This window comes from Chiroxiphia lanceolata, chromosome 5 (assembly GCF_009829145.1).
Source record: "Chiroxiphia lanceolata isolate bChiLan1 chromosome 5, bChiLan1.pri, whole genome shotgun sequence".
NCBI classification, from domain to species: Eukaryota; Metazoa; Chordata; class Aves; order Passeriformes; family Pipridae; genus Chiroxiphia; species Chiroxiphia lanceolata.
This window is the reverse complement of record NC_045641.1, coordinates 45,189,203-45,214,966: the sequence shown is the minus strand read 5'-3', so window position 1 is coordinate 45,214,966 and position 25,764 is coordinate 45,189,203. Positions and strand designations below refer to the sequence as shown.

The window sequence follows — 25,764 nt, the reverse complement described above, 5'->3', positions numbered from 1 at the left end:
AGGACCAAATGATGGGGTACTAGTGGAGTCATACTGGGTTTCTGATGTGCACATTTATTCAAGAATGAATATTTCTTCTTTGTCTGGTTTCAGCCTTTTTGGAGTATTACAACTTAGACCTGAGGTGATAGTTTAGTAGGATAATAGCATTCACATGGGGGAATTATTGGTCATAACTATATTGTTTATATAGTTTATGAAATATGTACTTTTTGTTTTTATGCTTGCAAGTTTCCAATGTCAACCAGATGTTGGTTGGTGAAATTTATTTTTTTTTTCCTGGCTCTTGACAGTTTAAGGACAAGTGGTTTTGTTTACTCTCACATAATTGGAAAAGTGGACAAGGTCAGGGAGTTTTAATGGAGTGAAGGGAATCTAGTGAGAGCCATTGTGTAACACATGAGCTATATTTTCCTATTAGTGTGGCATTCTTTAATGCTTCTCAGTTCTATGCTTTCTTGAGAAAACTCTCATTCAACATAAGCATGTTTTTCCAAGACTTGGAATTCCATATTAAATATTGCAACCTGCAGCAGGGAGCCACTCCATTAGCTCTCAATGAGTGAAGCTTATGTGTAATTCATAGGACCAAGACTGGGAGCGAAATTCCCTATTTAGTCAATAGGGAAAGTTAGGTAGTATGAATTACATAGTGTCCTCTTCCTCCCCCTCCCCAATAAACTACCATGATTAAGTGCCAAGAGTAACTCGTGTAATTCCCCCCAGTGCAATTCAGCAAGGCCATCAGTACTCAATCATAGGATAGAGGCACTAGTGGGGAACAGAGTGGAGCATAAGGAAAAGGTAGTAGGGATTTGCTGGATGGAAGACTCAGATGTGCTGAGAGGAGGAAGGGATTGTAACACTCCTAGCAGAAAAGAAGGTTTGGTGAGGATTTGGATGACAGGAAGAAAAGCAAAGTTATATCTGTAGTGATCCCTGACACTAATTATCACCCATTTATTTTCCACTGCTCAGTTAAACTGAATTTAGGTTTCATCTTAAAACTGTCAAGCAAAGTCTTGTGGGAGATATCAAGGCAACTTCTGTAGAAGAATCCTCATATTACAAACTCTTTCTTTCCCTTCTCCTCCCCTCCTACTTCCCCTCTACTACAAACTAGTTTTATATGACTCAAACCCTTTAATCTACTGCAAAGACCAGAGCATTTAAATGCTTTCGTATTGCAGTTCTGGTATATATTCAGCCTGATTTCAATATAGTTAACTGTTTCACTTTCCTGAGACATTATTTATAATCTTAGATGTGAATATTATCTGATTCACTTATTCGTACTGGTAAGAAAGCTGCTCCCTCTTCTCCACCCACAACCAGTGTATGGGTTTTGGATTACAGCTACACCTGCCTCAGTAAAGTTGTATTTGTAAACCTCTAGTGAATGTATCACACTGGCAGAATAATATGTACATAACAAAATTTTCTTCTGGAAAAAATAAATCTCCCAATATCCCATGTTTGTTTTGTTGTTAAAATTGGTCTGCCTTGGAGTTCTTGCTCTACTGGTTCAAGTGCATGCGTTTCACTTGCTATTTGATGATCCTGACTTGCTGTTAATAGGCTGATGTGGATTGAATCTATTTGTTACCAGTTTAGCTAAGAAATAGCTTGCTTTTGGTGTTTTTTTCCTCCTAAGTATGAGATAACTTAAAAGAACATCTGTGGAGGAGGGGTAATGCAACACAGCAGCAATAAATTTGTGTGATATAAAACTGAGAGAATTTGTTGGCACTGGCACCAACATGTTCTGTATGTTGCCACTGTGCAAAAAATAAGGAGTATTTTTTCATTATATTAATGGCACTTGTATTCTGGATTTGGAGTGGCTGTATCTCAGTAATGCATTATCCTTATATGTGTCATTGTGCAATTCTGTAAGGAGACTTGTGATTTTGAAGGGTGCTGTGTGAATCAATTAGTAACAGTTGTAGCCATGGATCTTGTGTTCTTGCATGGCTGGAGGCTTGAGTATGAAATTTGAGAATTTAAAATTCTTGGGCTTTAAGTATTCAGACCATTAAATAAATGTGTCTGCCGGGCATACCAAATTACCATGTGGATGAAAAATTACATAACTGCATATTTTAGAAGGGGTAAGACAGCATGTTGTCACTTACCAATATTTCTTTACATGATACGGGAAGTAAAGGAGAATAAATCTGTCCTTTTTGTAAAGAGGCATGCAAAACCGTTAAATGTTCCAATGCACAGCTTTGTTACTCTGAACTCATGTGGCTGAACTGATGCACTGATTTGGATTTACATTCTGTTTTCATGAGACCTTTTTTGTATCTTTATCCAGTTAATATGTTTAGCATTTTTCAAGTGATATGCAAAGTGATATTAGTCTGGTTTGTTCCAAGTTTCAAAAAAATCTAAAAATACCTATTCATAATTATGTAAGTTATATTTAGGTGGTACATGGCTATCAGTCCAGTTACTTAACACACATTATAACCTGTATGTAATTGACAAAATATAACCACTTTGTATTCATTTTCTCCACTCTGTGGATATATTTATTCAGAGATGAAGTATCACTGCTCCGACAAGAAGTCCAAGACTTGCAAGCTTCGCTGAAGGTTGGAAATGTATTTTACTTGCACTTGGTTCTTTGTTTCAAATTGCAAAGTGTCCCACTGTCCTAAGCAACCGAATTTATAGTTCTCTCTTCCCATCTTCTTTTTTTTGTTTTTGTTGTTATATTCCCCCCCCCAGGAGGAGAGGTGGTATTCAGAAGAGCTGAAGAAAGAACTAGAGAAATTGCAGGGGCAGCGGCAGCAAGTAATTGCTTTAAAATACTTGAAGCAGGTTTATCATCAGCATTGACATTGAAGATTAATACCATTTTTGTAAGGCACGTGGCCTGATTTAGTTAGTTCTGTAATTTAAATATTGACATGTTCTTGGTAAAACAAAGCTAGTTATCTCTCCACAACGTAACTGTATTTATAAATGTGAAGAACAAAGTCAGAATAGGTAATGATTCCTCCATGCTACTCACTACAAATTCAGTTCAGACTTCTCCTTCTGTTAGGCTTATTGAGAACTTAGATTATTAAATAAAATAAATTGAATGTGGTGTTTCATCGTTTATGAGAAAGGGCAGTGAAATCTTTCTTGTAAGAACTTTTGGAAAACAGCAGTGGGATTTTATAGGTATCCAGATGAGCTCAATAAACAAGGCAAGACAAACTGTGGTCTGTTGTGCCCTAAAGGAAGCTCTCACTTCTTTTATTACTATGAGCTATTTAGATACTGGATAGTTACAAACCTCAGAAATTGCTTTCTGACTGAATACCTTCTTAGAATGTACTTAAAGATATCTGTAACCTCTGTTTTTAGGGCAGATTTCTATAATGAGGAAAGGGAGGGGGAGGGGATTGTTACTGGAATTTTGCAAGTGGAAACCTTAATAGTGTAGTGATATACGAAATGAAAAGTCTTTTCCAGTCTTCCAGATATAACTGTTTAAAATCAGGTATTTTTATACTGCTGTGCAGTATTTGAGCACAGAAGTGCTTTCCCTGTCTTTTCCAAAAACTGGATGAACTTTGGAAGTAGTAGTTTTTATTCTTACTGTCTAATGGTGCATTTATTCTGTTTTCTTAAGGATTCTAAGTCTGATGGATTGACAACAGCTACATCTACAGGTGGCTAACATTTTATTATATTAACTTCTGCACTGTTTTGCAATTTCTTTTGGTGTAACTTAGGTATAATAGCACTTTTGGTACATTAAAGAGCTAGAAAGCTGTAATGGTACAATTACCAGCAAAAAAAAAGTTCACTGTAAGAGCTATCAAGAGCTATCTATCTTAAGCAGTAGTCTGGGGAAATGTTCCAGACGCTCAGGGTTTGAAACTTCTAAAAGCAAGGCAAGAGTTCTCCTGACTCTGACAGCAGTACTTGTGAGTCATTTTGAACAGCTTTTTAATCACTATATATTCAAGCAATCAGATATTTAAACCATAGCATTTGTCAGGAGTGGTTTTGTTTAGTGTTTTTCTTACTCATTACTATCAAAGAAAACAATTAAATTTGTTTTTATTTTGCAGACCACTAATTTTTGCTCTACGTTTTTCTCCATGGGGCACTCATAGAATAACGTTTTCCCTATGTGTACATAAACTATTTGACCGATATTGATTAAAACTTTTAAGCACAATTCAGGGCTTGGAATTCAGCAGCATGTTGCAGTGATCTGAAGGGCTGTTTGTGACCAGTGAAAACCAATATGTACTTAATCCTGCAGAGCACTCAACTAGTGACAGGTTCCAGCATCATGCTTGTAGATATTTAACTTCAGTAAAGTTGTTCACTTTGCTAAGTTGATTGGACGTTAAGGGATTTTGGATTACATATTTACCTGTTGTGGTTAGTCATGGGCATGAGGAACTGTATTGTCCTTCCTAACTCTTCTAGAAAATAATACTGTTCTTTTTATGGAAATAGAATCATTAGAACGGCAACTAGAAGAGATCCAAGTAGAAAATTTTAACATTAAGCAAATGAAAGACTTATTTGAGCAAAAAGCGGCACAACTGGCCACTGAAATTGTGGGTAAGTACATTAATATCAGGTCTGATTCTGTCCTTTACTTGTGCAACTTGTGCAAGGGATTTATTCAACTTCCTTCTTACTAGATCTTAAATCAAAGTATGATGAAGAAATCAGCCTTCGGGAAGGTGCAGAACAGAAAGTAACAAACCTGAGACAAGAACTGCAGAAAGAGAGAAGTACAGTGGAAGACTTAAAGACAGAGCTGGTATTCACATCATATTAATGTTTTTTTATTTTCAAGTCAAGGGAGGGGTATACTTAAATGCTTGTAAACACAGTTTTAAAGCAGTCAAACTCTGTTGTACTAGGATATGTCTGCTTGTGGTCTAAAAAAGTTCAGAACACCATTGTTTCTGATCTGTTTCACTGATCTACATTTTCAGTGTTTTTCTAGTGAGAAACTATATATTTTTTCTGTCATATTTTAGAATTTACCCTTCATTATATTATAGTCTGCTTGTCTGATCATAGAATCATGGAATCATAGAATCATAGAATCAAATGGGTTGGAAAAGACCTCTGAGATCAAGTCCAACCCTTGATCCAACCCCACTGTGGTTACTAGACCATGGCACTAAGTACCACACCCAGTCTCATCTTAAAAACCTCCAGGGATGGTGAATTCACCACCTCCCTGGGCAGCCCATTCCAATGTCTGATTACCCTCTCTGTAAAATATTTCTTCCTAATATCCAACCTAAACCTCCCCTGGCACAGCTTAAGACTGTGATGCTCTACTGTTTAGCATTTTTGCAGGGTATTACGCATATAGGTGTGCTGTGCAGGCCTGTACGTGGAGCACGGTATTGCTGACTTCCAAATCTTTAGATCACCCTTTTTCCATGAGGTTATGCTTTGGCTGTCCTTGGACAGCTGCATTTGTAAGAAGTGCTCAGAGAGGTGTTTTGTGACATGGTGGCTGAAAGACTGGCAGCTGTCATCATCATGCCTATGTTAATCTTGTCCCTCTTGTGCTTGGCTGATAGTACTGATGTGTGTGTATTGTAGGATTTTGGCTCCTGTTGACTTTTATATACAGCCATGGCTCCAGGGAGCAATCCCGGTGACTCAGCAAGTTGGGCCACTTCTAAACAAGTAGTGAAAGGAAGTTCCTAGTTTCACCCACTAAGCTACTGCTTAGACTCTGGAGGACAGTAGGACTTGTTTATCCCCTTCTTTCCTGTAGCTGAGTGCCCTGAAGGGCTTCTTGGCCATTCCCAGATGCTGGACCTATCCATTCCTCTCTGTTCAGTTGTTTCCTGTCCTCCCTTTTCCTTCTGCATTCTTATCCTTTTCCTGTACCTTTTCTCTTCTAGAGATGCCAGTACTCCTTTTCTCTGCTTTCTTCAGTGCTCATAGTTGCCTTCCGTCTCCTTTCCCTCCATAGCACTTCATGTTGAGGGATGTTATGGTGCTTTAGATGCAATTACCAACAGATTTTACCTGTGGGTTTGGTATGAGGCATATCTGATGGTGTCTTCAAGACATTTCCTTCAGCTACCCTTTTGTTTTCTGTTCTTGTGATTTTCTGAAACAGTTCTGGAAGATAAGGCAGTATCCTGTATCTAACCATCTACATACATAAAAATTACAGAAATTTAATCTTTGGGACATTTTTCTATTTGTCAGATTTGGTTGAAATCAATCAAAAAGTTCAAAGTTTAGCAGGCAAAAACGGAAAACCAACCCTTAAGGTCCTGTTTCCTTTGGGGCTGATAAGTACTCCTCTGTGGTTTTGTTCTGGGGGGGGTTTCTTATCTCTTTTTTTTCTTTTTTTTTTTTCCCCTCAGCCTAGCTGTAATACTTTGTATGTCATCTTGTCTATAAATTGATGATTTGATAGATTTTTAGAAATTACATTGACACTGGAAGCATGTCTGCCAACATTATGTTGCTCACTGCTATTCAACCTTTCAGCTACAAAGGCCTGGTGTGGAAGATGTGGCAGTTCTGAAAAAAGAGCTGGTACAAGTTCAGACGTTGATGGATAGAATGACTCTGGAACGTGAAAGAGAATCTGAAAAACTGAAAGATGAGTGCAAGCACTTGCAGGCAGAGCAGGCTAACTCAGAGGTAATAATCATACCTAAAGATGTGTGTTCTAGCTTTATCATGATTATCATATGAAAATGGAATATATTGCTTAATCATTATGAAAAACTCTTTTTCTTAATTGAATCTTCTCATTTATCTAATAGACAGTAAATTGCATAATTCTGTCAATATTTAATCTCCAAAAGCCCTCATGCTTTTTATTGCAAAACCTTTTTTTGGCATAAAATGTTATTACAAGATCCCAATAGCAATGGAAGAAACCCAGTGGAACTGTGTTCTTTCTGCAGGGAGAGAGAAATAGAGCAATACCTGTGTGATTCAAAGGCTTGTTTCTCTTACTGAGATACATGCAGATAAAAACAGTTGTTACTGAAAATGGTGAGTTTGGTTAATGTTTGAGTTGATGTGCCTGCAAATGAATGCGAGGCTGTTAAAATACATTAAAAAAAGATTAACACAAGATGGATGATAATTTCAATATGCTTATAGGATGTATGTAATTCTTGAACTTACACAAGATTTAAACATCTCAGTGGATATTGTAAACTGATTTTCATTCTTTTTTCCTTGTTTTTCCTTTCAGAGGGGAGGCCTTTTTACACCTATTATTTAATGGAGGAATATTTTTGTGTGTAAGGGAAAAATTTGTTGTGTGCACATATACCCCCGCCTACCTCTCTGACAGATGTAATGTCAAGAAATCCTAATAAACATACAGTATCACAAAATAGGCTTTTATCTAACCTATAATTTATTCTATTTAGGAGTTGCTAAATCCATACCTCTCTTGCTAGGTGTTGTTGCACCTCACTGGTGGGTTGGTTGATACAGTTTTACTGGTGGATGACTTGACAGTGTTACAATCTTCACAGAAGACTGTCAGCTGTGTTTGAGACCTTTTAATTTTGCCCCCTAGCTCTTCTGTTGTCCCCTACCAATGCAGCAATGCCAGCAAAACTTGTCAGTGCAGAGCTGTGGTCCCTCTTAAAATGGGGTCCTTGCAAAATTCTCCAGCTTACATGCAGGAATGCCTAGGGTTTCTCTAGGACTCCTAGTATTCTCTGTCCTGTTGAGATTTGTGGATATGAAGAATTTCTGATGTACTTTATTCTGGGGTTTCATGTGCCCTAGATTTCAGAACTGAAGTTTTAACTTTTTATTTCTTCATTTGCACTGTAGAGCTTTAGAGAAATATTGCTGGGTATTATTCCAAACTCTTTCTGTCTCACCCCCCAACAGGTATGTTTAGCTCCAGGAATTATACAGTTTGCACAGTATGTACAATACAGTATGTACAATATGTACAGTATTGTACTAAACATGAATCTACCATTGTTTTCAAGTTAAAATTATGTATGCCAAGCGCTTCATCAGATGTTAAAAAGGAATATCAAGTTGGCATTATGAATGTAATGTAGTATGTGGCCATGTAAGTTGCTGCATAATTGTGATTTGGTTTTAACTGTGAGATCCCACAACTATGCTGCAGAATTCAAGTTTCATTTCAGAATACTGTCTTTTTAGTCTTTTTGTAGTTTTGGATATTTAGTTTTCATGCGAAGACAAAATGACATGGGCATAACAAAAACCTTTCATCTTAAAAACATTTTCACAGAAGCATGAATTACTCCTGTTCCTCCAAATTAGGTATATTTAAGTTTTGACATAAACAGCCATTTTAAAATGTAGCTATCAAGTGCAACCTTTAACACGAAAAAAGACAAGAAGGCTTTTTCAGTCCCCTGGAAGTATAACAGCAGATGGGGGAGAAGGCTGTGGGATGCCCCTAGCTGTTATGATGTATCATATAAGAAGTCTTAGATGTATGGAAGGATTATAAACTACATTGCAGCAGTTATGATAGTATCATATAGCTGTGTAGTATCATCAGAATGTAAGGTGAACCAGAGAAGACCAAGTTGCTATGTGGGATAACATGGTAAGCGGTGGCAGTCTGGTTCTTCTCAGAAGTGTTATTGTCTGCTTAATTTCAGCATATGGTGACAATAGCCTAAGACATGTTCAAAATAAATGTCAATGTAAAGTGACAGGTTAGACTTTTTAAGAAAATAAAAATTACTCAAAGTCATAGTAGTGAAAACTTTTCTACTTTTCTTAAAATGTCCCGCACACAGCTGGGTGAACACATCATATGGGGGAGCAATTGTCTCATGGGTCGAGCACAGAGGGTAACAGTGAATGGGGGTGACATCAGACTGGCGGCCTGTCACTAGTGAGGTTCCACAGGGCTCTATCTTGTGCCCAGTGCTCTTCATCATCTTCATGAATGACTTGGATGCCAGACTGCAATGGATACTAAGCAGGTTTGGAGACAATACAAAACTGAGAGGAGCTGCTGACTCCCTCAAAGGCAGGGAGGCCCTGCAAAGAGACCTCGACAAATTAGAGGACTGGGCAATCACCATATGAAATTCAACAAGGGGAAGCGCTGGATTCTGCACCTGGGATGGGGCAACCCCAAATGTACGTACAGACTGGGGAATGAGATGCTGGAAAGTAGTGCCACGGAAAGGGACCTTGGCGTCCTGGTCAACAGCAAGTTGAATCTGAGTCAGCAGTGCCCTGGCAGCCAGGAGGGCACTGGCACCCTGGAAGCCAGCCGTGTCCTGGGGGGCATCAGGCAAAGCATTGCCAGCTGGTTAAGGGAGGGGATTGTCCCACTCTGCTCTGCACTGATGTGGCCTCACCTTGAATATTGTGTGCAGTTTTGGGCATTGCAATGTAAGAAAGATATTAAGCTCTTAGAGAGTGTCCAAAGGAGGTCAGTGAAGATGGTGAAGGGCCTTGAGGGGAAGCTGTATGAGGAGTGGCTGAGGCCACTTGGTCTGTTCAGCCTGGAGAAGAGGAGACTTGAGGGGAGACCTCATTGCAGTCTACAACTTCCTTGTGAGGGGAAGAGGAGGGGCAGGCACTGATCTCTTCTTGTTGGTTTCCAGCCCCCCCTCCCCTAAGCAAAGACATTAGAAACACCTGAATATTTTAAAATAAAGTTGAAGAAGTGTGTCTACTAAAAGCTTTTGTGACTGCTTATTTCCATCTTTCATAAGCCATTTTATTTTTTCTGCTTTCTAGTGCAGACACTTAAGGTAAATTTCTTTGGAAAGCATTTTATTCTTGTCACAGATTTCTGTTTTATCAAGATAATTTCAGGACATTGTTAAACAGAAGAATTCCTGATTTTTTTATTGGTTCATTAATCATACAGACACACCAACAAGACAGTATCAGGAATGAATATTTATCTAGGATGTATTCCCGTGTTAAGAATGGAATGTGGGAGGGACTTAATGAATTGTGAAAGAGAAATGAATCTTTATGCATATAAATTATGATTCTAGTTGGAAAGGCTGCAGTGATGTCCTTCATAAACTTCTGCATGTTTTCTGAATTATATTCTCTTGGTATGAAATATCTATACTCTGTTTTTTGATAACATCCTGGAATGTTTATCTGACAAAGACAGATCCTAGGGTGTGTTTTAACTAACATCTCTGTTACGAAACAGTTTTGTAAATCACAGCATTACAGAAAGTCAATTAATTACTATATGTAGTCATATAATATGTTCATATGTTCTCTTTGGTGTTCCTTTTTCTGTAAGAAGGTTGTAAATAGTATTTGTGTTGTCTTCTGTTCTGCTTTAGTTCATTCTTGAATTCCATATTTGTGGTGAAATCTGTGGTTACAAGAACAATAGGAAGAAAAACTTATTTAAAAAGGTCACTATTATATAGTGTATTTGAAATGACTGCACTAATACACAGCATGCTTTAGGGCAGCCATGCCCTAAAGTGCTTTTCTTGTTTTCTTCCATTACTGTATTCAAATACTGTGCAGTCATTGATATATTGTTTTGTACTAGTCCTGATAAATGGCATAGTATTGTTCCTCTGATTATGCTGACCTGCAGTGTTGATCTGTCCAAAAGTCACACACCAAGTTTGCATCAAATGTCAGACTTGCTTCTAGTGCCTTTTCCAGTACATTACCCTTACCAGGGCAGCCAAGATTTTGGCCTGGTAACTGCAATGACTTGGAGAAGTTTCACCTTGAGCTGGTAATGATAAATGGATAATCTGTTACAATTTTCATCAGTTTTGAGCTCAACCTGGCATTTGCTGTTGGACTGGATCAGGTTTTTGTCTTCTGAAATGGGAAATGATTTGAATAAATCTCAGCTGGGAAATTATGCTCAATGGTACTTCTATAGCTGATGGTGCTCTGAGATTAGTTTACAGGTGACTTTTTTCTTAAGCTGTTTATTTGTATACAAGAAGCTTTTTATTTTGCTACCACACATCTCTCTTTTGTTGGATTATGCATGCAAAGCTTTGTTTTAAATGTGGATTTTTCTGTTTGTCTGTTCAGGCTACCATTAACCAGTTAAGAGCTGAACTTGCCAAAGGACCTCAAGAGGTGGCTGTGTATGTTCAGGAGCTGCAAAAACTTCAAAGTTCAGTCAAAGAGCTAGAACAGAAAAACCAGGTGAGAATGCTGTTATTTCCTATGCTTGTCAGCTCACATTAAAATGGAAACACATCACACATTGTCTTGGGAAGCGCTGAAGACTAACTTTGCTTCGTGATGCTGCAGAAGTTGAGAATTCCTTTTCCGTTTTGCTTAACATGAGGAATACCATAACATGCTATATATGCAAATGCTATATTTTAATGGTCTTCATATGGTACAACTGAAGTCCTTTGGGTTGTTATGGTTGCAGATTTCTAATTGCAGTTTGTGCTTACATATCATTAAGCTGTCTGTATTGCCATCTCACACATTAAAAGAAAAAAGTAGTACCCTGTGAAATACTACATTTGCCTAAAAATCATAATTTGAAAGATATTTTGAGCTCTCTTCGTTGGTTTTCCAGTGTCTTAACTTTTAGGCCGTACTCATGTCATGTTTTTCTGGCTGTTTATCAGAGTTGTAAGTGATAGAAAATGCAAATAAACTCCAGAAACTTCTTAGCTTATAAATATTTCTTGAGAATTGTTATCAGAGCTCTTTGAGCTTGCTGTATTTTGTATCTGCATTTGTAAGTCATGTATTGTGGGGTAATAAAGGTAAGGGAGGAAAGAAGGCAAGGACAAAGATGTATGCTGCTTTTTGTTGCATGGATATGTAACATTATGTATGAACACATTACATACATGTATTTACCAGCAACCTTTTCAGTCTTGGAAAACAGGAAAGGACAGGGACCAAACAGACTGTATTTAATGTAATCTAATATTAAAGTAATATTTGCAAAGAATATTAGAAGATGCAATTAAAATCTGGTGAATGAAACTGCCTTTAGTAGGATGCCTCTTTGTTTGGCTCACTAAATCAGGGGTGGAACTGAGCTGAGGAGAATTGTCATGCTGTAATTTTCCACAGACCAGCAACAATGAATCAAGCTTTTGGCAGAATTATTGCTATACAGTATAGAGCCCTTTCCTGAGTATATTACTATTTCATTAGCAATGTGGAGTGAAACAGATTGATGCATAAGATAATCACACTTTAGAAGAAAGTCCTCTGCTATGTCAGGTTAATGACAAACACCACTTGAGGAAAACAAAGTTTTAGTGAGCTACTTTTCCTCTTCTCAGATTCAGTGACTCAAAGCAGCTTACAGCTATCTCTTTATGCAGTTTTTTGAAAGATGGTATCCGTAAGAATGATGTGCTAGCTAAGGAATCTTGGCCCTGGAGGAGTTATACCTAGAATTGGAAAAGGTAATATTAGCTTTCAATAAGAGAAATTGCTTCCACTTTGAACAGTTTGACATCCTTGAAGAAGCTGTCAGGGAGGAAGGAGGAGCCATTAATTCAGGATAGAATATATGTACAATAGAATATAATATATTTGATATATACATCCATTTATAATCCAATTGCAATGTGGGAAGATATTTCTGTGTGTTGACGCAGAGTTTATCAAGCTCATGTACAACCTCAAGCAAGCAAGCTTTTTCTTATATTTTCAGGAGCTATACTGAGAAGAACAGGTGACAAGTATATAAGAGCAGTTCTCTGACACCAGGAACTCCCTTTTCTTCATTTTTAAAGCACTGTAATTATGGAGCTTGGCTTGCCTTGCAGAGGCCAGTAAGGGCCTGTAGCCCGGAAGAGACCTAATGTGTAAAACCAGCATAACGCCTGAAGTATAAGACTTGCTGTAATTCTAAACCCATTGCATGGTTGCTTTTTTGGTTTGGTGATTTTTGGTTTTTGTGTGGTTTTTTTTCTTTTTGGAACGATTGTGATGCGTAATTTACAGGGAAAATGCACAGTTTACATAGTTTCTAACCTGTTGATGTAACTATTTTGAAATCCGATCAGTGGTCACGGAGTTTGTTCTTTGATGCCTGGCCACTCTCACTACTAACATGTATTATGTATAACTTTCTAAGGACCATTTATAAAAGAAGGGATCAGTGTGGTGTTTCCCTTGTATCTTGTGAGCTTTGAAGGCTCAGGATTCTTTGTTGAGTGCTGTAATATACTGTCGTTCCCTGTTTCTTTTCTGTGGAAATCGATGCTCAGGGAAGAGAGGTGGCTTGTGTGTGCTTACCTTAGCTCTAATTTACCCAGCTGTGATGAAAAAGGTTCTGTGATGTGTTGGTATTTCAGGAACACTACTCACTACAAATGTTAATAATCCTGCCTGGTCATTTCTCTTTAATGAAAAAGGGAATTGCAGCTTTATTTTATATTCTGAGGGTGAAATATATTTTAAAAGCAGTGGAAGCCTTGCCACTGTCTTCAGGAGAGTAAAGATGGATGAAATCTGTATGATTTTTTGTGCTCTATTCCTGCATTTTTAGGTATGCATATATAAAAATTGCTTACCTTGCAACAAGTCTTATTTTTCAAGAAAATTTCAAAATAAACTTCTTCAGGGCTAGAATTCAATAGCCAGACTTTATTCTTGAGCCAGAATTTTTTTCTAAGTTGTATGCTTTAGAAAGTTGTGGTGAATTTTTTGGTGGTTTTTTTGTTTGTTTTGGTTTTTTGTTTGTTTTGTTTTGGGTTTACTTTGTTTGTTTGTTTTTCTTTTATTACCATAGGGCAGTAATTATATTTCTTCTTACATAGTTTGCTGGACTGATAGAGTTGTCTCTTGCAAGATGGCTTGTTTTCTAACTTTTTAAAAATAAATTCTTTTATCTTGATTGTAAAATAGAAGTGTCTGTATATGATTTATAACAACCAATATCATTACAATTTCCTGAAATATGTAAGGAACAAAACTGTTTCACTTACATGAATATTTTGCACTTTTTTTTTTCCTGGCAAAACAGAGTTTGTGCCTGTATACTGTGCAGAAGTGTGCTTTTAAGATGCCAAGCATAGCTAGAATTGCAGCACTAACTGTTTTATCTTTGGAACAGTGTTATTCCAAAGCTGGAGAACTGTTCAAAGTATTGATACATAAGACTGACCTCAGTGTTTGCATTTTTTTCAGGCTGACATGCTATAATTGTTCTTTATTTTTCTGTATTTTAATTGAAAGAGAACTGGAGAATATAGTAGTCACTGAAACTGAAAGAAGAACACCAGACTTTAAAAAAGTTGTGCGTACTATTTCAGCTTTTACCCAAGAAAATCCAGTTGTAATAACCTTAATTTGAAGATTCAGGGAAAGCAAATTAGTCTTCAGGATACAGAAATAGTTTGAGTGGTGTTCTCAGTTAGAGGAAGTGAATTTACGTGAGAGTATGAAAAACACTCTTTCCAGTCGAAACTGTGTGCTGCGTGGACTCCAGAAATAACTTGTGTAATACAAGATAGAGGTCAATATTTTATTTAATAATGTTTTTGAGCAAGTTCTTCACTGTTCAGCATCAACACTTAAAAAGAAATTTGAATAGTGCATTGAATAGCTGCAAGCAGAATTGTACTTGAATTGCTGTGTAACTCTCTTCTCTTCATAGAGTCTGACTGAGAAGCTGCTGAAGAAAGAACAGGACTACACCCAGCTAGAAGAAAAGCATAATGAAGTATCTGTGAGTAAGAAGAACGTGCAGGCAAGTTTTCACCAGAAGGACCTTGACTGCCAACAGCTTCAGGCAAAGCTGTCTGCATCTGAAGCCTCGGTACAGAGATTACAGGCAGAGCTAGGTGAGAAGGGGGAAGCAAGCCAAAAACTTAAAGAAGAGTTGTCCGAAGTAGAGACAAAGTACCAACATCTCAAGGCAGAATGTAAACAGCTCCAGCAGCAGAGGGAGGAAAAAGAGCAGCATGGCCTGCAACTCCAAAGTGAGCTCAGTCAGGTAATGTTCTCTAAGCCTCCTAGACCGTCCTATTCAAATGATTCCTTAAACCATCCCATCAGGGTTTTTTTAAACTACATACATTTTTCTTAAGCACACACAGTTGGATTTCCTTATTTTAAGGAGAGTAATTAACCAGTACTTGTATTTGAATAAATATAAAGCTAGCTGGTATTTTAATAAATATAAAACGTTCTTTCTAACATTGCAGAAAATGAAATACAATTGCCTCTTCCCTTTAGAGAAGTAAAGAAAAGAACAGGCAAAAAGAAGAGGCTGTGATAAGAGTGCAGAAATTCTTTGGTATTTGTTTGATATTGTGTCTGAATCTTTTTAGGAGGACCAGATTCTTCTCAGGAGCAAATGAGGATAGTTGTAGCCCCTGTGTCATAGTCAAACTCAGCAAGAGCCACAGTTATAATCACCTTTCAGCACTTTTTTGTCTGGGAAGGCTAATGTCATTTTTGTCTCTCTGTATTATAATTCCCCTGAAAGGGAAATATCTTACTAATTCTGTTCTATCTGGAACTCTTCTTAAAACTATATGATTTCGATTTTAAAGATTTTAAGGTTGAATGAGCATAAACTTTGTAGCTTATTTCCCATGTTTTGATTTGACTTTTTTTTTTTACATTAATGGAAAAAGGCTTTAGCTCTTCTGAGACAGGGTTTTTTGTTCACTCTTCTTGTTTTAGAGTGTTAAATGAACTCTTCTTTCATACTGCAGCTTTTCTGCTTGTCTTTTTTGGTTGATGCATTCCCTGAAATAAATGAAGTATTGTCAAATGAGAGGGAGGGCAACCCAGGATACTGAGTTTGCATGACAAATATGGTAACAGATAAATTCTAAGAAGGCAGCAAGGTTAGTTATTCTGGTTGAGAAGGGTAACTGAAGCAATAATGAATTAAGGTTATGAGAAAATAAAATTCAGGTACAGTAACGGTTTCATTTCTAGTAGTAATTTACTACTCTATAGGAAGTTTGAGAAAAGTGAGTCTTTTTTTTACTAGACTGATTGGAACTGAACAGTGCTTGATTGGCTTTAAGACTGAGTAGTGAATATAGCAGGAAATACTTAGTGTGAAAAGCTAGGGTAATGTGAAGTCTTGATACTGCTTCCTTAGTGTGTCTCCACAAACAATTTCTCTTTATGTTGCTGATAGCTGTGAGAGCACTCAGAGCATACATCCCCACAAGCAGAACCTATTGTTCTGCTGGGTCCAATGACTTATAGAAGCAACACTTTGATATATCATGGAGCACGGAGAAACTTGAGGCCAATTGAATTCAGTTTAATCTAGTTTATCTTTTTGGGGGAGTAATGTATTAGACTGGGGAAATCCTGTCCAGTCCTAAGATGGAAGAAGTAATATCATTTTTGTTAGTATGACGTACTTCATTTTAATCTCCTTAAAGCTTATTTATTTTAAAGAGAGTATTACTAATTTTCAACCCTTTGTCAAGTTGAAATATATTAAGTTGCAAGCTCTGTGTGTATAGTTTATCTTGGAAGAACTGTGACTTAGCAAAACTTTGTTTATGTATATATTACATCCCCAGAGTGACTATCCTTCTCCCATCAGTCTTCTGTCAGGACAAGGGGAGATAATTATATTAGTTATCTGTTAGGAATCTGCACTTGGTAAAACTGGCTCAGTCTGCCTAGGCAACATGTATGACACTTAAGAAACATAGCCAAGAAGTTGAGCTGAAATCTGGCTTCAGCCTGAGAGGGCGTTTTCAGGAAGAATTTTTGGGGTGGCAAAATCAAGGAGGAGGAAGGTGAGCAAAACATTGCTGAATGAATTGCTATGAAATGATATGGAGACATGACAGATCCTCTGGTGATACCATTGGGAAGGAAGACAGTCTTAAGTAAGAACAAGCTACTGGACCTCAGGATGTGTTTTAGAATTATATAGTAAAAGAACAGTGGAGGACAAAAAGCCTTTTGTACATGGTATAAAATGAAAGCCAAGCAGAAACATCTCTTCCTCTCTCTTCCTCCAAAGATGAGTTCAATTACTATTGTAATGAAAAGACTAAATTTCTCATATTTGTTCACTTAGTACTTCAGTGGAATTATCTTTTTATGCATGTAGTCCAATAGCTTACATTGACACAGTGAATTCTGCTTATGGTGGTATATGTATAATTGTTTAGTCAAACCACATTTTCAGAGAATCCTTGTCGTCTTCTCTAAATTCGTTTGCACAGGTGCATGTCTGGTTAAGTTTGTATATTTTAGAATCTGGGTGACATGGAGGAAGTGATCTTCACAATGGAAGGAAACTTCAGTGATAGTGTTGATTCCAACACAACAATAGGAAGAGGGTAACACAAGAAAGTATGGACTCCTTCAGTCCTGAAGAAATGCTAATTGTTATTAAATACTGTTGTTGTTGAGAAAATTTGAATCTAATTGATTGTATCTTTTAAAGTCTAAGTATTTTGTTCATGATTTTTTGCATTCTGTAGCATAGGTTAATCCTGGATTTTATGGTTCTGTTTACTTAATCTTAAAGTTCTTCAAAAATACTTAACCGTGCCTATAATAAAAGTAACTTGTGTAAAATATTGTTTGCTGATTTCCCCCTTTCCAAGTATTTTCTCCTGGTATTAACATAGCCATGAATAGTTACAATAGTTATTGTGTTGCACCCTTTCTTCAATAGATTTTTTTTATCTCCAGCTCTTGTTTGTATTTTTAGTGAGGAGAAAGTATTTATAATTTAGTGATTCCTGCAAAAAAAGACAAATGTTCTTGATTACTGGAGGAGAGATTATGGTCCTTTTCTTACCCTGTCCTCCTTCTTCTCCTACATCTTTCTTTACTGTGCAGTCATAGTTAACAATCAGCGTCTTGCACACATGTCAAACAGCTTTTCACTCACAATTTTTGTGGTTGTGGGCAGATAAATAATTTAGCTTAATTTTCTAAGAAAATAAGTCATGGACACATTTATTTCCCTGTCTCCACACCCTTTAACTTTTGCATTATTTGATAACTTGAACCAAATTTTAACAGATGACCCAAAGGACTTCAGCATTAGGTCCTTCAGTGTTAAATTCTTGAGGAAACAGGCAGCAGGAGAGAGGCTTATGTTCATGTCTCACCCCCCTTAATGCATGGGTGGAAGATACAATGGTACCGCAACCACTGTTCCTTTTTCTGCTCTTTTAGGCAGTCAGCTGTTCAGAAAGTGGTTGCTTGCAGTGATCAGTAAAATTGGGCTGCCTTTTGCTTCGATATTACTAGGGATTTGAGGAAAGCATGAGGAAGGTGTAGGGATATTGAAGGGAGGACCTGGAGAAGGTGAATGGTTTGAGGGGCTTAGACCTAAATTCATAGGGGAAACAAGCTTCGTTCATACTGATACCTGTGGAAAGTTCTTGCTGTGCTGCAAGGTCTGATCCATTCTCTGGTTTTGCATTGAGTTAAAAGGTCATTTGTGTGTCCATGAATGTGTTCGTGTAGAAATAGGCAGGAGGTAACTGAGGACCTATAGTGGCAGTTTCAAGTAGAATAAGCTGATTTTATGAAGAGAGCTTTTTAGAACAGTGAATTGTAAAAGGCCATCCTTGCACTTTGAAGATGGTGCAGTACTGCTTTTTGATGACTGAAAAAAATCACAAGACAGGTTTATGTGCAGCTCGAAAAGCACATCCCTCTACTTTTTGCTGCTGGAATTTACTGTACTATAAGCCATCACTTACTATATACCCTACATTGAGGGTTTGTGTATCTCTTCTCTGCAGAGAATGAATGCCACTGATGTAGCCAGGTCAAGCTAAAAATTACACTCTTACTGTTCTAGCAGAGCAGTATATTGTGGAAGGCAGTGGAGCAAGTAAAGGCATGGTGCTTCAGCCACTGAATCTACAAGAGTGAGTGTGTGAGATGGATAAGCTGAGATGGCTCTAAGCATCACTATTTTACATGATAGTCCTTATGCCTTTGAAGGATGACCCTCTTTGTGTTTCTGTTAAATCTCTGTAACTCCTTTTGAAGGGCTTCTGTAGATAAATGAGGGTGTTTCTGGGTCCTTCCAACCCACTTCTCTTAGTATTTGTTCATGCTTGTGCAGCTGATGCTGTTTCTTAACATGATTTGTGTATCTGAGGGGTATGAAATTCATACATGACTTCAGGAGCTCTTGTTTTACTCTGGGTTATGAAAACTTTGGTAAAAATCGCACAAAATGAGTCTAAAATACATCAGTGTTGTCTAAAGAATGATTGGAAAAGTGGATGACTCTTTTTTGCAGTTGCACAGTAAACTTCTGGAAACAGAGCGCCAGTTAGGGGAAGCGCATGGGCGGCTCAAGGAGCAGAGGCAGCTGTCCAGTGAGAAACTGATGGACAAAGAGCAGCAGGTGGCTGATCTACAATTAAAACTTTCTCGTGCTGAAGAGCAGGTAGGGGTTTTTATGCAGATTCTATAGTTTGTTCTGGTTTGGGTAGTATGTCTGTACACACAGTTGTGGTGATGTTGCAGTTTATAAAGTTTGTCCTTGTGGGAATTTCATTTGACTAAATCTGTCAAAGTCTTGTGGTAAAATTATCAAAATATATTTAAATGCCACTTGTCTTTACAGATTTTTGTAAGGCTAAATGCTCATCAGATGCATTTGTGTTCATGGTGCTTAACAAAAGAACAAAAGTTGTGCACTTTGCACTCCTGAGCTCTGTCTATGGATGTTGTGAAAAAAATACTTAGGTGCACCTAAGCCCCTATGGGTAGCACTGTGTGTACATATTTTTGTGTGATAAAGCCCTACATGAAAAAAACTGAACATGGCACTGCAGGTCATTGATAGTTAATAATCTGTGTGGAGTGGATGGGTAGAAAATACTTGTTTTATTAATTTTTATTTGTTTTAATGAGTATCTTGTATATGTTGCTGATTTTCTGCCGACTGTATGGGGATTGGCCAAATATCTGAATGGTATGTTTTCAAAGCTTTAAAGCTTTTTTGTTGCTAATTTGCAAAGCCTTGACTAGTGTAGAGACTGCTAAACTGAAGTTGCTACTAAAACTGTCAATAATAGTAATAATAATGTTGTTTTACAGGTATCTGTAATATCAGTCATGTTACATCTTAACAACTATTGGAAAAAACATACTAAAAATTTCTTATGTTTTAGATTTTATGGGAGCTAAATTACATCTGATAGTTTTATAGTTCTCGCTTGTGATACAGAATCTCACCTATTAATAGTAATGAGCACTTTGATTAGATTTCGATTGTTTAACTATTATTACAGATTATTTTTATACAAATTTTCAAATATCCATGTTTACACTAAAATCTTCTAGAATTAGAATGAACATTGAGTAATACTGGCATACTGAATGGTGCTTTTTCCACTCATTAGTCTGGTTTGTTTGGTATTTGGTTTTGGTGTTTTTTCAGCTAAAGGAAAAAGCAGCAAATTCCACAGAATTGCAACATCAATTAGATAAGGCAAAACAACAGCACCAGGAACAGCAGACGCTTCAGCAAAATACAACAGCAAAACTACGAGAAGCCCAGGTAACATAATTATGTATCCTCATGTGAAAGTCTATTTCAGGATTTCGTTATTCTAAATACTTTTTCTCTGTAAAAGTGATTTGCATGAATTATGCTAGTTTCAATAATTTAACTTATAAATTTAGAACAGAACATACAGAAAGTGTTTAATAAATTTAACCAACATTTTATGCATTAGAACTAACTTTTAAGATCCTTATAATTAAAGAGGTTATTACGTGATTTTCTAGAATGATCTGGAGCAAGTACTACGACAAATTGGAGATAAGGACCAAAAAATTCAAAATCTTGAGGCTTTGCTTCAAAAAAGCAAGGAAAACATCTCTCTGCTAGAAAAGGAAAGAGAGGACTTATATGCAAAAATTCAAGCTGGTGAAGGAGAAACTGCAGTTCTTAACCAGCTACAAGAGAAAAACCATGCATTGCAAATACAGGTAAGAACTTCAAGACCTGTTTCTTTTCTTTCATTCTCATTATTGAGTCTTGTTTCCTTTTTTTTCCTATGTCATCAGATATGACACTAATCTTTTCTATACTGTTCTGTTTCTTTAATACTTACTTTAAAGATCTTACTGTAAATTTCACAGGACTTGTGTTTTGGTGACTTCCTTGCTATGAACACAGGGAAAGGAATTCCTAGATGTTTACTGTGTACATATGCTAGTAATATGCTATGCATATAGAAAAGTTGTTGGATATATATATACACATATACGTTTGTTTCACTTATTTTAAAAAGAGGTTTAATTCCTGCGTTCAACACCAAAATTCAGTTTAGTCTGCATCTGTTGTCTCTTTAGTATCTTGTTTTTGTTACAGTAAGGCCAAATTGACAATTCCCTTTTGCTTCTATTTTCAGCTGGTAACCTATTTAAACTCTTAATATAGCTTTACTGTGATAGTTCAGGAAAAGAAATGTGATAGCATTGAGTCTCCAGAGCCATAATAAGACACGCTAAAATTAATTTTTTACTTCTTTGGACATACTGTTCCAGCCTTCTCACATTTTTTTTCACTGCAGGTAACTCAGATGACAGAGAAGCTGAAGAATCAATCGGAAAGTCATAAACAAGCCCAAGAGAATTTGCATGAACAAGTGCAGGAACAAAAGGCACACTTAAGAGCTGCTCAAGATCGTGTGCTTTCCCTGGAAACAAACATCAGTGAACTAACCAGTCAGCTAAATGAAAGTAGAGAGAAAGTGTCACAACTTGATGTGCAGGTAATGGAACTCTCCATTTTCTGGTGATGTAAAATCCTGGTTGTGATATCTGTATTCTCTCCAGAGCATGTACAAAGCCATTTGGGAAAAATGGCATTTTTCTACTAAGAGATAAATGAAGTAGAATAAGGTAGATAAAATTGAAGGAAAACGAAAGTGGAATCATAAAATTTCATAATTGAGTTGAAAAATCTTTCATCAAGCATCACTCGTATTTGTAATGTTTGGCTGTTCAAAACCCTGCTCTTACCAGTCCTGGATTCTGTGCACCAAAGTGAAAAATCTGTCAAGTCACTGAGATCTTGGGGTTGCCTAAAATTTCCTATGCTGATGTCTTTTGTCAAAGACAGAACAAAAATTGTGGGCCACCTTGTTGCCAGTTTAATTTACTTAAATAAGGAAACTTCCTGTTATGGACTCAACATCGACTCTTCTACTACTAAGTGCTGTTTAAGCTACAAGCTGCTAATTATGTACAGCTATTTAAAGGATAAATAAGATTTGATCAGAAGTTCTTGCATCAGTACGCCTGGAGCAGCTACTGTTGTTGTTGGATTGATACACTACAGTGTTACTCAGTTTCTGAACAGACCTAGAAACTTCTGATGAAGCTTTGTGATGTTTTGATGGGCTTCAGCACACTATCTGAATTGTTTTTTCATTACATTCACATTAGAGCTAGAACTGAATTATCTGTGGACCATTGCAACTCTTTTTAAGGCAATGTGAGCTTTCTTAGTCTTCAGAGATGTAGCATTTATATTAGGGAGAAAAACAGTAAACCACAATTGCAGGTGACCCTGAATATTGCCACACTGCACCAACACCATTGATACCCACCTTCTAAATTTTGTTTGCTGGTGTTTTGAAAAGAGAAAGGTTGCTCCCTAACAGACAGGCAGGAACAGAAAAAGATACTATGCACATGGAAGCACATTTTCGTTGTTATTTATTCTTTTTCCTTTTAAAACTTCTGGGGGGCCTTAAATGTGCATGTAGTTGGAGGTTATCAAGGTATGCATGCGTATGAATACAGTACGTAAATCACATTGTTCCTTGTTAGTGGTAAAAATATTTTCCTACAATTGTACATAAGTGGAACTGCTGTGTTTTGTTTTGTTCTTTTTTTTCTTTGTCTGTTTTTTTTTGGCTCAAAGTAAGAACTCACTGTGACTTAAAATCCTGATACTTATCGAAATGTCTAAAATCTTTCTTCCTTTTTTTAACACTTAACACATGAAAACTGCTGATTTTATTATTAAACTTACTGATGACTGTAAACAAATTACAATGAGCTATGGTAAAAAAGGTGTTTTAGTGAAATACAATTTGTCTTTCAGGTAAAAGCAAAGACTGAATTGCTGCTTTCAGCAGAAGCATCAAAAGCTGCTCAAAGAGCGGATCTCCAGAACCATCTGGACACAGCTCAGCATGCACTGCAAGATAAGCAACAGGTTATAAGCAACATATAAAGTTTCTATGTTACCTTAAAAACTTAAGAATAGTCTGTTTACAAACTAAATAAACATGTGAATATGCATTTGGAAATGATAATTTAGGATATTTTAACCACATGCTATACATTCAGTTCTTTTTGCTGTAATCCAGACCAGATATATTTTGCAGTGCAAAGAATTTACTTGGGAGTCCACTCCTTGATATGAGATTAGGGTTCAGAACTTAAGCTGTCCTTAGGTATTACTGAGGTATTACTCAATTCTCATGTGTATGATATGAAGGTTGTAGAATGCACTGAATACAACTGAAAACTCTTAACTCTTGCTGCTGACTCAGATAAATTCCCAATCAGATGCAGGTATTCAGAAATAATTATCTGTCTGCCAACTGACACAAAAGCTCAAAAGGCTGTTGTTAAAATTACGTGTTTTAATGTATAGTAATCCTAGTGAAGTATTCCACCAGCTATTGAATCAAATATTTGCATTGTTAGAATCAGTGTTGCTGTGATCTTCATGGAAATATCCACCAGATGCTAATATAGCATCATTTTTTAGCATGGCAATGTAATTAATTGCTGTGAACAGAAGACAACCTTTTGCAGCCATTAAATAATTAATTAATAACTAAATACATCAGCTTGGTTGGAGAGCATGTAGCTGTCATCATAGTGGTTACTAGGTGAATGTATCCATATCTCTTGCAGAAATTATTTGTTTTGTGTTGAACAAAATGTTTTGAAATCATCTCTGGTATGTGGAGAACTGACCATTTCCATGTTATTGGCTTTCCTCTTCTGTGGTGCTTGATTTCATGACAAACAAAGACAGTAAAAATTTTATCTAAGGTTTTGTAATGTTATTTTCTAGTTACTGTTGTACTAATTTTAGGATCTAGTGCCTTTATTACCTACAGTTCCTCTTCCATTTGCAATTTGAAACACCTTTATTAGCATTTAGCCCACAGCCTGTAAAGTTTGAGAGGAATATTGAAGCTTTAAAAGAATTTTTTTCAGTGTAACGAAGGGAATTTGTGCATATGTTTGTTTCCTCTCTCAGTTTCCTTCCCTCAGAATAAAAAAGATTATTTTCCTTTTTAATTTGAACACACTAGATCATTTAAAGCATATATGATGTTAGTAATTTTCTGAAGTTATTTCAAAACTTACAACCCTTGTATTTTTATTTTACTCAGGAGTTAAATAAGGTCAGCGTTCAGTTGGATCAGGTTACAGCTAAGCTGAATGACAAGCAGGAATACTGTACTCAGCTGGAAGCCAGTCTTAAAGAGTACAAAGAAAAATGCCTTTGTTTAGAACAGAAAACTGAAGAGCTAGAGGGACAGCTTAAGGTTTGTATTGAACACAGTATCTGAGCTTAGAGAAACTGATCTCTGCTGTTTGGTAGCATGTGACAAAAACTGTGCTCAAATTATGGGGAAGGATTATATCAATATTATATCAAAATTTTAGGTTTTCTTTCTCACTAATGTTTCCTGATTCACCATTTAATCCTGTTCTCCTCTTCTTCCATGCTAGCATATCACACTAAGAAGATAGGCCTAGGACATTGCCACTGTACTGTCATTTCCTTCTATATGTGCTTCTATCAACCTCTGTGCTACCTGGAAATTTTTATGCGAGGGAACATGAATATGTTCCAGAATTAGAGTCTTCAAGTTCAAACTAACACACTTCAGAAGTGGTAGCAGTGAATATGTGTCACACTGGTTAGCCCAACTTAACACCACCTATCTGGTTTAATTTATTTCTAAAGCCTTTCATTAGTCTTCTACAGAGGCTCTTTAGCAAGATTTATTTGTCACTATTTTATCTCTAACTTATCTGGAGTTTTGCACTCTAGCTCTGAAATCAGTTTTTCTTTTGCAGAACCGTTTGGTGTTTTGATATTCTAGTATTTTCAGCTAAGGATGTGAATTAGTCCTAATGCTTGAGAGTTTTAAAATTTGGGCTTTGACCTTTTTTCAATATTTGTTAAAAATTCTTGGTAGTCAAAATTCACAACACTTAAAAGCATATGATACAGGGGGCTTGGGAGCAATGCAGAACTGGTTTTTCAGTGTTGTCTGTCTGTTCTGAGGGAGATTAGTAGTCTTTATGCTCAAGACTGAGTTGGGTGTTTTTCCTAGCTTATGAGCTCTGTAGAAGAGAAGGAAGATTGTTTTCCCCATAGGAAATTTCAGATCCAATGCTATTAAAAAATAAAGCTGTCATGCATTTCATTATCAGCAAAATTATTTTGTGCATCTCTTTCTCCTTTTGAACACTGGGGTTTTTTTCTGCCTACTTTCATTTGTGTTTTTATTTTTCATTCTTTTGCTAAATTTTCACAAGTAGCCAAGAGACACAAGTGCTTGGGAGGAATACAGAGCTTGCTTGCATATGATTTTATTAGGTTTCTGGTAGCTGAAGTGTGAAACTGAGCAGGGTTGTTGATGCTGTCAACAGGAATGCATTCTATGTAAATTCTTGGCATCATCACCATTCTTTGAGATTATTCCAGTTGAATGTGTGGCATTTAAAAAAGTAGGAAAAAAATAGAAAGCAAAAAGCCCTCAGGAATTTTCTTGGAGAAACTTGACCATTTTGTTTTATGGCCACTGTTCA

The 25,764-nt window shown here is 36.7% G+C and overlaps 1 protein-coding gene across 2 annotated transcripts in view; it reads left to right on the top strand.

Moving 5' to 3' along the window:
* Positions 1-25,764, top strand: part of EEA1 (early endosome antigen 1) — a 73,685-nt gene that overhangs the window by 23,349 nt on the left and 24,572 nt on the right. For both annotated transcript variants that reach the window (XM_032687827.1, XM_032687829.1), the window contains 14 exons: positions 2,546-2,600; positions 2,737-2,802; positions 3,632-3,671; positions 4,474-4,581; positions 4,665-4,786; positions 6,499-6,654; positions 11,026-11,142; positions 14,582-14,920; positions 19,190-19,339; positions 20,339-20,458; positions 20,689-20,892; positions 21,480-21,680; positions 23,021-23,134; positions 24,333-24,488. In XM_032687827.1, the coding sequence (XP_032543718.1) occupies positions 2,546-2,600; positions 2,737-2,802; positions 3,632-3,671; positions 4,474-4,581; positions 4,665-4,786; positions 6,499-6,654; positions 11,026-11,142; positions 14,582-14,920; positions 19,190-19,339; positions 20,339-20,458; positions 20,689-20,892; positions 21,480-21,680; positions 23,021-23,134; positions 24,333-24,488 (1,948 nt within the window). The remainder of the gene's footprint in view (positions 1-2,545; positions 2,601-2,736; positions 2,803-3,631; positions 3,672-4,473; positions 4,582-4,664; positions 4,787-6,498; positions 6,655-11,025; positions 11,143-14,581; positions 14,921-19,189; positions 19,340-20,338; positions 20,459-20,688; positions 20,893-21,479; positions 21,681-23,020; positions 23,135-24,332; positions 24,489-25,764) is intronic.